Source organism: Dermochelys coriacea, chromosome 5, assembly GCF_009764565.3.
Source record: "Dermochelys coriacea isolate rDerCor1 chromosome 5, rDerCor1.pri.v4, whole genome shotgun sequence".
In the NCBI taxonomy this organism is placed as follows: domain Eukaryota; kingdom Metazoa; phylum Chordata; order Testudines; family Dermochelyidae; genus Dermochelys; species Dermochelys coriacea.
In genome coordinates this window covers 31,596,368-31,611,942 of record NC_050072.1, presented here as the reverse complement: position 1 = coordinate 31,611,942, position 15,575 = coordinate 31,596,368, and the positions used below count along the sequence as shown (strand labels likewise).

The window sequence follows — 15,575 nt, the reverse complement described above, 5'->3', positions numbered from 1 at the left end:
GTGGCTGCAAGAGCCGCTGGCCTGCTCCAATGCTCTAGACTGCATGGTGGCGTGGCTGGCTCCGGCTGGCATGGTAAGGGGGTGGGGAGCGGGGGGGTGGGGTTTGATAAGGGGCAGAGGGCAGTCAGGGAGTGGTTGGTGTGGGAATCCCAGAGGGCCTGTTGGGGGCAGGGGTCCAGATAGGGGGCAGGGGGTCCCAGGAGGGGGACAGTCAGGAGACAAGGAGCAGGAGGGGTTCGATGGGGCAGATAGGAGGCAGGGGCCAGGCTGTTTATGGAGCGCCAGGTTGGGAAAGCTGTGCTTCCCTGCAGTTTTGGGACCCTGATATTGCCCTCAGACCAAAAAGTTTGCCCATCCCGGTCTTCATGAATAATGTTCTATTGCCAATCAAGTTTGCATGAGGAATCTCAGTTTGTTGAAACACAGAATCCAGGTCATTTTTTTTTTTTGGTTCTATTTAAAAAGTGAAGGTACCTTACTTCAAATACAAGTATGCAAAAGGCATTATATTATTCTAGATGTTTATTTTCAATGTATACCACCACATATTTTGGTGAGCGTATGGGAATAAGCCCCACAAGAGATCACAGAATACATTTTCTTCTTTACAGTAATATTTAGTCGTGTGTGTGTGTGTGTGAATAATCATGAAGAACCATTCCACATCACATTTCATTTGACTTCTGATGAAGTCCGAGCATTGAAACAGAGCCCTTTGGTAGCCTAATTTACAAGTGCTCTGGTCTATTTAGCAGAAACTGAACTAACTGAAGTAGAATTTCATCATTAAAACCTTTTACGTTATTGCCTTCCACAGCTTCATACAAGGGCTTACTTTCTGTTCCCCAACAGATATTCTTCCGAGGGTTATTTTGATCAGCTTGTACAGTTAGTGCTAAGGTATTCAGTTGATAACAAAAGAAAGCAAAGTATTTTCCATCAGTGATCACAGCCTGCGATACAAAGGGACGGGTCACATCTGCCTCACACCAGAACCCTGTAAATGAAATTACACCCTAGTTACACAAGGCATAAGTAATATTAATATTGGCACTATTCAAAACAGGGGCTTGAAACAGAGACAGTTACAAACCTAAACTGCTTATCCTCAAGGAAGAAAGATTATTATATAAAATATTTTGACTGAAAAGTCTAAAACTAACCTCACCCCCCCACAAGAAGAGTTGTGCGTCACATACTTTAAGGACCACTTTCAAAATTATGCTAATTTATATGCTCACTAATATTTTCAATGCGTATGGACTCTCATGGAACAGAGTCTGCCTGCAAAGGTTACCCATCTTGCACAAAACTGCATGTTTAAAATTAGATACAATGTACAGCACCACCCATTTGGTGTGTCCTGCAGACACTATTTTTGGGGGCAGAGAATCAGACCATTGGCAGCCCAGCACTTTCTATTTAGAGGATAACTGAATTTTCCATGAACCCTCTTATGGTGAAATGAGTTTATCCATAAGGGAATGCACTTATTCATCATGACAATTCAATAATATGTTCGGCTGATGCAAGTTTAATACACCATTACTGTTGAATGCTAAAATGGTTATAGAGACAACCTAAATCTTTTATGGGGTTCTCCTTTTATACTATATCATGTTGTTGTGCATGCACAACATATGCAGTAGCATATGCAGAGAACTGTACTTACAGCACAAATATTGAATACATATGCTTCCTTAAGCAATGCTCACTAATAAAATTATAAAATAACCAGGTAGAGTCAGAGAATGAAGACAAATTTTCTATCTTATACACCAATGTCACTTAAGATTCTAGTTGACTTGTAAAGATGAGAATCAATTTCAGCGTTATAGGTACACCACAAAAAAAGAAGTTTGGGATCACATACGATTAGCATATGCTATTACACATGCACAATTTGATGCAAAACCATTTTCTTACTGTTTTATACAGATCTATTAATTAGGGGATTTGCATCACTGTGACCTAAACATGGTGCCATTACTTCAGAATCTGCTTCCACTACCAGAAGCTAGTTACTAGTGAATGGCATCTATAGCTAAGTGAATTAAGTTCTCTTGAACCTCCTTTTCTTTCCAGCTGAGGTCTTATTTAATATTTATAAGCCCTTTATGGAATTTGAATTGTACAGATGGTGAATATGGGAGTTTGCTCAAATATACACAATATCTCTTTTTCTCAACAATTAGTTTTTTTTTTATTGGCTATTATTTTGATCAGATACAAGTAATGCAATATTAGTGATCAATATGTAAATCTATTTTTTGTAATCTATCTTGGATTACAAAAAATCTCTAGTCTGATATTATGCAAGTATACTGGGCATTATTACTTTAGATATACACTGTTAGAATTTAGTACAGAGCATATCTGAAAGGCCAAGTGCTAGAGCAAGAACATTAGATTTCATGTGCCTGTAATGGTTTACTAGTTCAGGATAAAACATTAGCTTGATCCCCATAGCAACTATTCATCTTTGTGTTCATTATAATATACAATACAAGTTCATGAGACTGCTTTTAAAGACAGTTCACCCTATTGCACAGTAAACTGGCTTATAATCAAATTCCACTATCCATGAAGATTTGTGAAAGAGAAATTTGATTTATGTGCACCAAACATGAGTAGAATTTAACTGCTAAAATTCCATTATAACACCCTATTTTTTTGAATACTAATTACAGCTGCTTACTATCATACATCACAGCCAAAAAACTTTAGTGTATAGACTACATATTTTAACCTAAAAAATACCAAAAATAATTTAATGCATATAATTGCAAAATTAGTGCCATTTAAATGTGTGTGTGTGTGTGTGTATTTATATATATATATGAGGCGTGATTCTTTTCTCCTACTCTTCAAGCATTTTATACAGATTTAAGGGTCTTGCTTTAAAGAATTTGTTAATATCTCCCACATACATAGTTTAATTGGCTCGTTTAAGTTTCAGTAATGAAATTAAAACATGCTCTACACAGAAAGAAAATCACAAATGGACGATAAAAGGAAAGGGAGAAAGAAGTTTGCTAGCCATTTATAGATGTAAAGACAATCAAGCATAAGTTTTGCCTCACCTTGATACATTGCTTGTGCTGCAGTCCAAGCAAAGAGACTTGCAATACCATTAGCTCGATAAGTTACTTCAGTTTGATCAGCAAGGTTTGCTTTCAATAATCGCTCCCTTTTCAGTTTATCAGGAATCAAATGAAATTGCGTATGACCATAGCTGCATGGATCTGCGACTTTTGATCCTGAGTTCATAAAAGGGAGAAAAGTTAAAAGCCACTTTAAAAAAAAAAATCAAATCAAATGTTATAGGTAGCATCAGAGGTTAAGGAAAAAAAAATTATTTCCGACATCTCTATTATTCAGACTTCTACCCAAAGTAGAAAGTTATTTAAAAAGTTAGCTTGGTTTGAAATGCTGACATTAATATTTCTTTGGCTTTCTCTAGTTCAAAAGACTAAGTCTCCTTATGAACTCATTTGCTGGCTAATTTGGAGAAAAGTCACCGAAATTAAAAGTTAATAATTTACTAGTTTTGGTCCAATCTTTCTCCCACCGAAATTAAAGCGGTATTGCCTCTTCCCCCTTCATTGACTGGATGTTGTTTAAAAAGACCAGAAGATTCCTTTTAAAGCTGACAGGTAACTGATCTTCCTGTAGCAAGAGTGGTAAGCAGCATATTTTTCTGGAGCTGTAGGAGAATAAGAGTGGGCTTGGCCCTGACTGTGCAGGTATCTGGTTTATTATAGAGAAGAAGCAGCCTCTTTATAAGTAAAGCTATCTGAGCCCCCTTGTAACTAAAAGAAAAGCAAAGAACAAAATCTTTTTAAGGCCCAATGGGCCTTGTTTCCTATTCAGAAAACATTCTGCATTTTGAATAAAATATTTTCAGATCAAGACTTAAATGACTCCTTCTGAAATATGAAGTGTCTAATGTGTCACTTTATCACAATTTTAAGTGTATGTTTTACTGACTATACCCAGTCTCTTATTTTTTTAAATTAATGTTCAGCAAACTATAGCACCACAGTCATGTATGCCATTAGACAGATTTTGAAATTGGCTCATGCAATAAGCCTTTTCAAAAATGTACCATTCTTTAGCATTTCTACACAGTAACTATATTCCTATCACTAGGAAGTCTTACCTATAAATATCTTGTTATCGTACTGTCTTTTGAACAATGGAAGTTTGTCTGGTTTGTGATTAACAACAGGAACTTCTCCAGGGACTGAATAATCTAATGGTACAAACTTGAAGGAACGAGAGAAAAAAAATCAGTTCAGCAAGCCATAGAAATGTTTTTGATCTCAGTATTATTACATCCTATATTGATACCAATATTTTGATTCTTAAGAAAGAATTGTTTAAACAGCCATCCAAACACCTAGGGAATTCTCATTGAGCTCAACATCCATTTTACAATCTTGAATAAAACTGATCCTGTTCCAAGAGAGAAACCAACAAGACTGTAGGTTTGTTCAAGAGAGCGTGAATCTCCTGCAGCAATAGAGAAATGTGTGTGTAGAACAGGAAGGACTGAAGTGCCAGGGCCTGGACAATTGTTGGTTAGCACCACTTCCCACTGACTGGAGATGACATATCCCACATTTTGCAGGGGAAACAAAAAATGAACACCAAAACTTCACTAACAGCATTTTGTGTTGGACTTTTATCCTCACATTGAATACATCATAGTATTTTGCAGTTCAGGTTTTTAAAGAGCAACTAGCCAATCATACTGGATGCCCAATTCAAGATGCCAATTTCAAGAATGCTAAGCATGCATCCTCTAAAAAAAGACTCAAAAGGTGAGCACCCAAGCAAAAAAAAAAAAAAAAGTCATTTTTTAAAAATTCTGGTGCAAGTTTTCTTTGGCAAGTTATAGAAAATCTAAATAAAACATATGGAACTGAGAAACTTTCAGTCTCGCCACTGAGTTTAGCACTGACCATATGATTGCTAGCAAGACTTCCTCCAATGTGTGGTAGCCCCTGTATACACAGATTTCCTCACATTATATTTATTTATATACATTTCCTTCCCCCACACTTAAGTTTCTGATTAATTGAATGATTACATCTTGATTTCCCCCTACATACATATTGTATATATATATTTATTTATTTTGGTGGGGGAGGTAGGAGAAGAGGATGAACAGGAGACACTTTCCCTAGTAGTAAATTCTAAGCAAGTCTCACCCAACACAAAAAGTGTTCTGTATACAGCATTGCTGAATGCCTCACAAAAGTAGAATAGAGGTTAAGTGCTATTTTTTCAAAATTTCCCTAAAACTTCTCTGAAAATAGATGAAAACCCAGTATAAAGATAATTAATCATACACACCTACAGTACTGTATGTGCTGTTATTTAACAGTTTGAAGTTTATTCTGCATTTAACTAGATTTCACTCTTTGTCTACCTATTTGTAATTACCCTTCCTCATGATTTAGAAGAAAGCCTTGTTAAAACCAACATAGTCAGTCAAAGAAAGCATTTTAAAGAATGTACAAAGCTACATTGCCTACTTGTAAGGGCACCAAGTTTATCACCTTCCTGACACTAAAAACTCTGATTTTCAGATTTAGAGTCACTCAGTTTAATCCTATCTAGCAGTCTCAACCTTGGCAAAGCACACAATCAAACAAACAATAAACCAGTCAAAGTGCAAAGCATGGCATCCTGAAGAAGCACACAGGACTAGCTAACAGGAGCACAAAAGAAAAATGTGCATGTTTCCCCTATGCTGCCCTGCTATCCTGGGCGTGTAATCAGTTTCGTTTTCTTGAAGAGGCAGCTCAGCTTTCAAAAATTTGGTAAGCTATAGGCTAACACCAGTGATTCTTCTATATTATTTTTGGAATTAGAGTTCAAGTTTAAAACTTTAGATGCAACCTCTCCTTCCCTTTCAACTCTGCTCACTTTATCTATATATTCATTCTCTCATTCATTTCCAATGACTCAGTCTCCCCCTCATTCGTACCACAACCCAGATTCACTGCCTCCTCTCACATCTTGGGGAGAAAAAGAGGGAAGAATTCTGGTCCCACCAAGATTGGCAAATGTGGAATCTGTGACAAAAGGAGGAGCTACAAAGACAGGGGCTAGACTCTTCCAGTACAAGCTTTTATGCATGCTGTACACATGCAGAATTTAAAGAGGATGTAAATAGTACCAAGAAACTGACTAAAAACATTCTAAGAATTTATAGTGAAGTGGACACCTACACTTCATGACATTAAGAAGAAGCCCTTACCTATGGCCTGTTCTATGCTACAAAGTTAGGTTGACTTTTTTTGGACTTAGTTTTGCACTTGTCTACACATATATTTCTCTCCTGCAGATGTAAATGCCACATTACAGATGCAATGCCACCACCTCCCCAAACGAAGCAGAGCCAGTCAACCTACATCTGTAAACGCAGTGCGAGTGTAGACATTACCTATGTCAACCTTAACAGTCGACTGGCAGCCATCTCACAATTTGCCCTTCTACTCACACCAGTTGCAATTTTAAACTCCACTGCCTGGGATCATAGACACCAGAAGCCTGTCCTCACCTTTTAAAACCCCCAGCTTATTTTTGAAATGCCTTTTCCTGATTGCCCACTGAGGTGAGAACACCTACTGGGCCCACTGTTGTGAGCATCTGACCATGCTGGCTCCAAAAGAGTAGGAAAAGAGTCATGGATCATCTCAGCCTGTGAGAAGAAAAAACATACAAGCCCAGCTAAGGAACAGCCGAAGAAATTTAGGGTATGTCTATAATGCCCCGTGACTTAAAAATCTGTGACTTAGCGGACTCAAGCTCATGCTAAGGGGCTGTTTAATTGCAGTGGAGATGTTCAGGCTTAGACTGGAGGATCCCAGAGCATAGCCTGTAGCCTGACCCTTAAAGTCTACACCACAATTAAACAGGCCCTTAGCCTACGTCAGCTAGCATGGGCCAGCCATGCGTTTATAATTGAAGTGTAGACACACAGGTGTACAGATTGCATGGGGTGCTGAAATTGGAGCCCGACAGGGATGAGCAGCAGTGCCACATGAAAGTGAAGAAATTTCAGCAGGCGTATCAGAAGGTAAGGAAGGGCAACAACAAATCTGGGGCAGCCCCTACACCGGATGCCTGTAGCATGCCATACTTGGCATGGACCCCACCAGCATGCCACATATGACTGGACACTTTGCCGGAGCCTGATGCAAAGATCTATTCAGTGCACAGAGGGAGGGGAGGACTGCAGTGAGCCAGGAGCTATTTGACAATCTTTTGGAGTCAAGACAGTCCCACCAGGCAAGTGCAGATGAGCCCGATTATGAAGGGGAAGAGAGCTCAGGTAAGTGTACACATGCATTATTCCTTATAAGCATTTTATCTTTTTATTGCCCAAAACCTCCTCTCCTTCTCACCATTCTTCCCCATTTAAAAATAACCCATCTCACCTGTGCACTTAGAGAACAAAGGTACTGACTTCTGATTTTCCACTTTATGTGTAATATGTTTGAAAATAAAGTAGTCCTTGTGGCACCTTAAAGACCATCAAATTTATTTGGGCATAAGCTTCTGTGGGCTATAAGTCCATGTGCATCTGATGAAGTGGGTTATAACCCATGAAAGCTTATGCCCAAATAAATTTGTTAGTCTCTAAGGTGCCACAAGGACTCCTTGTTGTTTTTGAGGATACAGACTAACACAGCTACCCCTCTGAAACATGTTTGAAAATAAGATTTAAAAAAAAAAAAAAAAAAAGTGTGGCAGTCCAAATTACACAGTCCACATCAGATCAGTTTCCTGTTGTCAGACAGTGGTAGAAGAAATAATGGAAAAGCAGATGATACCTCAATCTATGTCTTGTTGAACTAGACAGGACCACAGTTCTCCCAACGTAAAATCCTTTGTTTATCTGAAGTGGGATGTGCCTTATTACTTTTTGAGCAGTGCCTCAACATTCACGGAGATGTTCAGGAGACAATTGCAGAGTATTTCTAGAGATTTTCTTGTTTCTTCCACCCCGATAAGAGACATTCCCACTTTACAATGAATTCTGCAGGCACCAGTACAATAAACACGCTAGCAGCATACAAGCCCGGATGATTTCAGCATGCCAGTAGAAGCTGAGTTCTCTGTGCCTTTACATCAGTCAAACTTTGTAGTGTAGACCTGTCCTAAGTCATCTTGGATACCATTTAGTCAATATCTACCTACCTTTGGAAAGCACATAGTACATTGTGTAATTCAAACAAGAACATAAGAATGGCCATACTAGGTCAGATCATAGGTCCATCTGGCCCACTATCCTATCTTCTGATAGTAGCCAGTGCCAGATGCCTTAGGGGGAAAAGAACAGAATGGGGCAATTTATCGAGTGATCCATCCCCTGAAATCCAGTCTCATAGGTTATGGGGCACCCAGAGCATGGGCTTGCATCCCTAACCATCTTGGCTAATAGCCATTGATGGACCTACACTCCATGAACTTATCTAATTATTTTTGAACCCAGTTATACTTTGGCCTTTATAAGATTCCCTGGCAATGAATTCCACAGGTTGACTGTACGTTGTGTGAAGAGTTACTACCTTATATTTCTTTTAAGCCTACTGCCTATTAATTTAATTGGGCGACTCCTGGGTCTTTGTGTCATCTGAAGGGGTAAATAACACTTCCTTATTCATTTTTTTTCCACATCATTCATGGTTTTATAGACCTTTGTCATATCCCCCTTAGTGGTCTCTTTTCTAAGCTGAATAGTCCCAGTCTTTCGAATTTCTCTTCAGATTATCCATATTCCCTAGTCATTTTTATTGCCCTTCTCTGTACTTTTTCCAATTCTAAATTATCTTTTTTGAGATGGTACAACCAAAACTGCACGCAGTATTCAAGGTGTGGACATATCATGGATTTATACAGTGTTATGATATTTTCTGTCTTATTATCTATCCCTTTCTTAATAGTTTTCAACATTGTTAGCTTTTTTGACTGCCACTGCACACAAAACAGATGTTTTCAGAAAGACATCCATGACTCCACAATCTTTTTCTTGAGTGCTGTTAATTTAGACCCCATCATATTGTACGTGTACTTGTGGCACCTTAGAGACTAACAAATTTATTTGAGCATAAGCTTTCATGAGCTACTGCTCACATCATTGGATGCATTTGGTGGAAAATTCAGTGGGGAGATTTATATACACACACAGAGAACATGAAACAATGGGTTTTATCATACACACTGTAAGGAGAGTGATCACTTAAGATGAGCCACCAGCAGCGGGGAGGGCGGGGGGGAAGGAGGAAAACCTTTCATGGTGACAAGCAAGGTGGGCTATTTCCAGCAGTTAACAAGAACATCTGAGAAACAGTGGGGGGTGGGGTCGGGGAGAAATAACATGGGGAAATAGTTTTACTTTGTGTAATCGAGTGACCGGAGAGATTGAAGTGTTCTCCAACTGGTTTTTGAATGTTATAATTCTTGACGTCTGATTTGTGTCCATTTATTATTTTACATAGAGACTGTCCAGTTTGACCAATGTACATGGCAAAGGGGCATTGCTGGCACTCGATTACAGACCTGAGGATGGCTATCCTTCAACAAAAAAACTTCAAAAAACAGACTCCAACGAGAGACTGCTGAATTGGAATTAATTTGCAAACTGGATACAATTAACTTAGGCTTGAATAGAGACTGGGAATGGATGAGTCATTACACAAAGTAAAACTATTTCCCCATGTTATTTCTCCCCCCCACTGTTCCTCAGATGTTCTTGTTAACTGCTGGAAATAGCCTACCTTGCTTGTCACCATGAAAGGTTTTCTTCCTTCCCCGCCTGCTGCTGGTGATGGCTTACAGTGTGTATGATAAAACCCATTGTTTCATGTTCTCTCTCTCTCTCTCTGTGTAAATCTCCCCACTGTATTTTCTACCAAATGCATCCAATAAAGTGAGCTGTAGCTCACGAAAGCTTATGCTCAAATAAATTTGTTAGTCTCTAAGGTGCCACAAGTACTCCTTTCCTTTTTGCAAATACAGACTAACACAGCTGCTACTCTGAAACCAGTTAGGATTGTTTCCCAATGTACATTACTTTGCATTTATTAACATTGAATTTCATCTGCCATTTTGTTGCCCAGTCACTCAGTTTTATAGTTTTAATAGTAACTAAAATCATGAAATAAGATTGTTATATGTACAATGGAACCTTTATAAAGAAAATTAAGTTTTTCTACAAAAGTTTTTCCCTGAGATATGACTGGTTGGATTTAAAATCAAGCAAAAACAAGCAAACATTTATAACAATGGTTAGGATTTTTAGACAGAACATATTTATGCTAGGTTTCAGAGTAGCAGCCGTGTTAGTCTGTATTCGCAAAAAGAAAAGCAGTACTTGTGGCACCTTAGAGACTAACAAATTTATTTATGCTGTGAACTGTTTAAAGCAGAGACTCTCTTACTAGATGTTTGTATCATGCCTATCACAGCAAAGCTAGAGTTATACATGTACATACTAAATGCTACTGTAACACAGTACTAGCCAATATTCACTTTTAGAAGTATTAAAAGCATCCATACCTCTGGAAGCTGTTTTGGCACACGGATCTGGATTTGTGGTTTGTCATCTATCTGAAATCTCACTGGATCGATTCTACCAGTTCGATAGCCTCGACAAACAACAGTCTCACCGCGCTCCCAATAGAAGTTAACCTGTGGTTTTAAATCTGAAATGAAACACGTTTTGTTTTTAAGCCAGCCCATTACCCCCACGTATACTTGGGGAAAGCATGCAAAAAGACATCAGCCCTCAGCACAAAAAGAAAATTAAAAGTCAATCAGTGATGTAACCATTACCCACAATAACCCAGGGGCAGTTCAGCACAATCTCCTCTGCTGTTCCATGGCCTAACCTCCCAACCAGCCCCAGCCCCCCCTCTGATCCCCAGTAACCCCCCTCGCGCAACCTCCCGCCCCACCTAAGCAGGAGGCTGCGAGCAGCGGGTTGCAGCTGCCCAGCGCGGCGGTGAGGGAGGAGACCAGCTGGGTGAGGAAAGGGGCCGCGACGTGCTGCTGCTCTCGGTAGAGGAAGGGTCGCTCTCGCTTGCGCTGGTAGAAATGCTCCTGCAGGAGCGCGTCACAGGCCAGGGAACGCAGCTCGCTCAGATCCGGGCCCCCGCGCCCCGCCGGCTCCGCTCCCCCGGGAGGCAGCCCCGGCACGAAGACGGTCTTGGTGAAGCTCTGGTACCAGCGGTCCGCGTTCAGGGAGAAGGTCTGCGGGTAAACCACGTACTTGAGCCGCTGCAGCCGGCCGTAGAGCCGCAGCTTCTCCGCGATGGAAGGCGCCTCGTGCACCTGCTGGTGGAAATACTCCAGCCGGCGGCGCTTGGCCGACTTGCTCTTGGCCGTGTGGGAGGCGACCACGGGCGGGTAGAGCGGAGACGGAGGCTGAAGGGCCGCGGAGGGCTCGGCGTGCAGCAACCGGCAGCGGCCCTGCCATATCAACCGCCACCCCCTGGGAGCTGCCATCTTGTCAGAGGGGGAGGGAGACTCGGGACGGACCGGGGAGTGTACACCAGTAATTGGCTACTATTAGTCACGTGAGTACTTTAATGCACCAATCCGAACGTTCCTCTGAGAAACCGGGCGCCGGCGGAAAAAGAGGGCGGAGCCAGTCGTTGAATCAAAGCCTTTCATTTGCCCGTCGCTCTCGGAAACGGTCAAAGGGGGAGGGTTCCTTTTCAAGAAAGTGGGGCGGAAGAGGCCCCTTCCCAGCCGCTATGCGCGTGCTTCCGGCGGGCTGTCTTGTTGCGGTGCGTTGTCAAACCCTGGATGGGAGCCGCGTTGGGAAAGAGAACTACGGTTCCCAGCATGCAGAGCGAGAGCTGCCGGGATTGGGGCCGCCGCAAGGTCGGCTGAGTGCTGAGCGTTTCGCTGTCCTGTGAGCACCCGCGCTCCCCAGCCGTCCTGGCCCCGACCTGCTCCTCTTCCTACAGGGACCTCGCACCTCTAAAGGGCCCCTTTCCCTTCCCAATAACCTGCTCCTCCCTCCCCCGCCCCCCCCCGGAGTGAGCCTGATCTCATGCCAGGGAGCCGCTATCACAGGGGGCTATCCCTAAACGGGCCCCTGAGCCCGCCCCCGATTCTGCTCTCACCGGGGGTTCCCAAACCTACACAGGCCCCTGAACCACACTGCCCCAATCCTTAGACTGGACCCTGAACCATACTCCCAGATCCCACTATGACCAGGGGCTCCTGGCCCAATATGGGCCCCTGGACCACAGCCAGTGATCCCGCTTTCACCGGGGACTCTCATTTGTATATGGACCCCTGAACCACGCTCCTACATCTTGCTATCACCAGAAGATCCGATCCCTATTCAAGCCCCCGACCATTCTCCCATGTTCCGCTATCGCCACTTGATCCCAATCTCTTTTATGGGCTCTGAACCACAGCCCAGATCAGGGGTGGGCAAACTTTTTGGCCCGAGGGCCACATCAGGGTTGCAAAACGGTATGGAGGGCAGGGTAGGGAAGGCTGTGCCTCCCCAAGCAGCCTGGCCCCCGCCCCCATCCACCCCCTCCCACTTCCTGCCCCCATCAGAACCCCTGACCCATCCAAACCCCCCTCCTCCTTGTCCCCTGACCGCCCTCTCCTGGGACCCTCTGCCCCATCCAACCCCCCCATCCCCTGACTGCCCCTACCCCTATCCACACCCCCGCCCCGACAGGCCCCCTGGGATCCCGGACCCATCCAACCCCCCCATGCACACACACTCCTTGTCCCCTGACTGCCCCATCCCTAACTGCCTCCCCAGGACCCCATCCCCTCTCCAACCCCCCCCCCCGTCCCCTGACTGCCCCCTCCCGGGACCCTACCCCCTATCTAACACCCCCCTCCCCCTGCTCTATGCCTCTTATTGGAAAGCCTGGGAGGTGGGCAGGTGCAAGCCGCGCTGCTCGCATGGTGGTATGGCTGCAGGGGAGGGGGAGGGGCCGGGGGCTAGCATCCCTGGCCAGGAGCTCAGGGGCTGGGCAGGACAGTCCCACGGGCCGGCTGTGGCCTGTAGGCCATAGTTTGCCCACCCCTGCCCCAGATCCTGCTATGACCACCTGGGCTGTCCCTATAATTACCAAAGATGCAAACTAGTTATCATCACTAGACCTTGTTTGTTTGTTTCAGAAACATACTCCTCTCAAGTCACTATTCAGTTTACAACGTTATGACAATAACACATGAGAAATTTAAGGGACGTGTTTTGTATCCAATAAGTTGTCATCTCTTTCCCTTGTTTGAGAACTTTATTTTCTTTTACTACTGAAGCATGTATCTTTCAGTCATAGCATGTCCACTACAGTCCAGGCACTCAGAAGTTTGTGAGATGTCTGTAACTGCAGTTGAGGCATCCTTAAATGTGAACTCTAATCTGAAGTTCAGATTATTTTGACGATATAAGGACCTTTGCCAGTTAAATAGTTTATCCTCCATGACATTAATGATTTACCATGTGCATCTCTAGAGATTATGTTATGTGGGCAAAATATCAATTCAGAAAGTATCCCCAAGCTACAAAATTGTTTTAGGACGGTTCCAAGGATACTAAATCAAAATCTCCCAAGTCACTTAGTATATCATAATGTTACTAATATGTGTAACATTATGACATACTATTTCAAAAGGCTGCTGAATAAGCAAATAAATAACAAGGGGCTGGATTGTTCTCTCCTGGGCAAACAATCATAGGAAAGGGCTGAGTGCTGCTCTGTATTCACATCCCCCACTATTGTAATAATCTCTTGTGAGAAATCATTTGAAAACTAATATTTTACTGATCAATAATACCATAGTGAAATGTGTGTAGCAACATTATATATAATGTCATGAACATCAGCTGAAATTGTGACTGAAATGTGTTTACCAGACAAGCCTGGGAAGAGGGTAAGCCTGTTTTTGAAAGACAGTGGACAAGCTGTTACCTCTAGCCAGGTGTCATCAAAATTGATTGGCAATTACTTATCAGTCTATTCTTTGGCAATGGAAGGGGGCAAGAACAGAACAAGCTACACTTAACCAGCAACAATATGGAACCTCTTTCACCATGAAACTCTTTGTCAAAAGGAAGGAACTTTACCCAAGGGTAACCCCCAGGAAAATGTATTTCAAAAAGTACTGGACTATAAAAGTGAGGAGCAAAAATATCTCGGGTATTTCCTCTTTTTCTCCCTCTCTTTCTCTCTCATGCTCTTTCTCCTCTAAGGAGATGAAAGAACCAGCCTTTTGACTTTGGGAGGGTTTCTGGCCTGAAAATTTGGTCAGCCTTGTTGCTGGCAACATGTGTTAAGTATTTTACTTAAACCCAGTGTAGTTTGTTAAGGTTTAAGTTACTAGGAAGTGTTTTATCTTTATTTTCTTTTGTAACGATTTCTGACTTTGATGCCTTATACTTGTATTCACATAAAATCTGTCTATTGATAGTTAACTAAAATTTGTTTTATTCTTCAATAAAAACAAATCAGTGTTGTGTTTAAACTGAACGGGTTGGGCAACTTCAGTTAAACTGCAAACTGGTGGATATGGTCCTGTAATATCTGAACGGTCCAGGAGAGGGCTGGACAGTGAAGAACTTTTTTTTTTTTTTAAATTGGGACTGAGTGTGTTTTAGGGTCATCCAGGAAGTAGTAACTAAAGATGGTGGAAGCCAGAGTGTTACTGGAGTGTTGGTGGCAGGCTGTGGCTATACACAGACACTCAAGAGTGTGTTCTGTATGCTGTTCGTGTGGGGCTCAGGTTAAGAGCTAAAGCAGCAAAGCATGGGGAGGCACCCAGGTTTGCAAGATAAGTGGTGACACAACCCCTTGTTGGTCTGGATAGCACCCTGGAATGTGATACACATCACTCTGGTGGGTACATAGTTTTGTGTCTCTGTTGAAGGAGCTTTGAGCCATCATCAAATCCCACAGGTTCACCAGGATCTGCAGGAGAACAAACACTCTGCTGATGCCCATGTCTTCATGGTTGCTCTGTATCCTCCTTCCTGCTATTTAACACAATTCCAATGGCTCTCTCATATTAGATGCCCTTGATTATGCTTGCTCTGTGGATTACCCTTATCCTTCATGGAAGGGGCTCTTGCAACACATAATACAGGTCCATGGAGTCACATGGAGATTGATAGATCCAGCAGTGATTATTAGCCAGGACAGACAGGGTAGCAAAACCATGCTCTGAAGTGTTCCTACTCTGTTTGCCAGAAGCTGGTAATGGGCAACGCAGGATAGATCATGTGGTGATAACCTGTTCTGTTCATTCACTATGAAGTACCAGGTGTTGGCCACTGTTGGAAGACAGGATACTGAACTAGATGGACCTTTGGTCTGTCCCAGTATGGCCGTTCTTATGTTTTTAAGATCTAAACACATTGTTATAAGTTCACTTCAATATCCATACAATATCCATACTTAACCATATTAATATACATGTGAAACAGATTGGCACCTGGTTTGCCAGCATCACAGATTCAAAAAGGCAGAGCATTGGAATACAAAATATTGGGCATGATCCATCAAGCCCTCCCTGCA

General features: G+C 42.5%; 1 protein-coding gene across 1 annotated transcript; it reads right to left on the bottom strand.

Moving 5' to 3' along the window:
- Positions 1–428: 428 nt before the first annotated feature.
- Positions 429–11,625, bottom strand: MRPS30 (mitochondrial ribosomal protein S30). The gene is made up of 5 exons (XM_038403772.2): positions 10,977–11,625; positions 10,579–10,724; positions 4,163–4,268; positions 3,084–3,260; positions 429–997 (listed from the first exon to the last, which is right to left on the bottom strand). The coding sequence occupies exons 1-5, from the start codon at positions 11,524–11,526 to the stop codon at positions 729–731; spliced, it is 1,248 nt and encodes a 415-aa protein (XP_038259700.1). The 5' UTR covers positions 11,527–11,625; the 3' UTR covers positions 429–728.
- Positions 11,626–15,575: the final 3,950 nt, after the last annotated feature.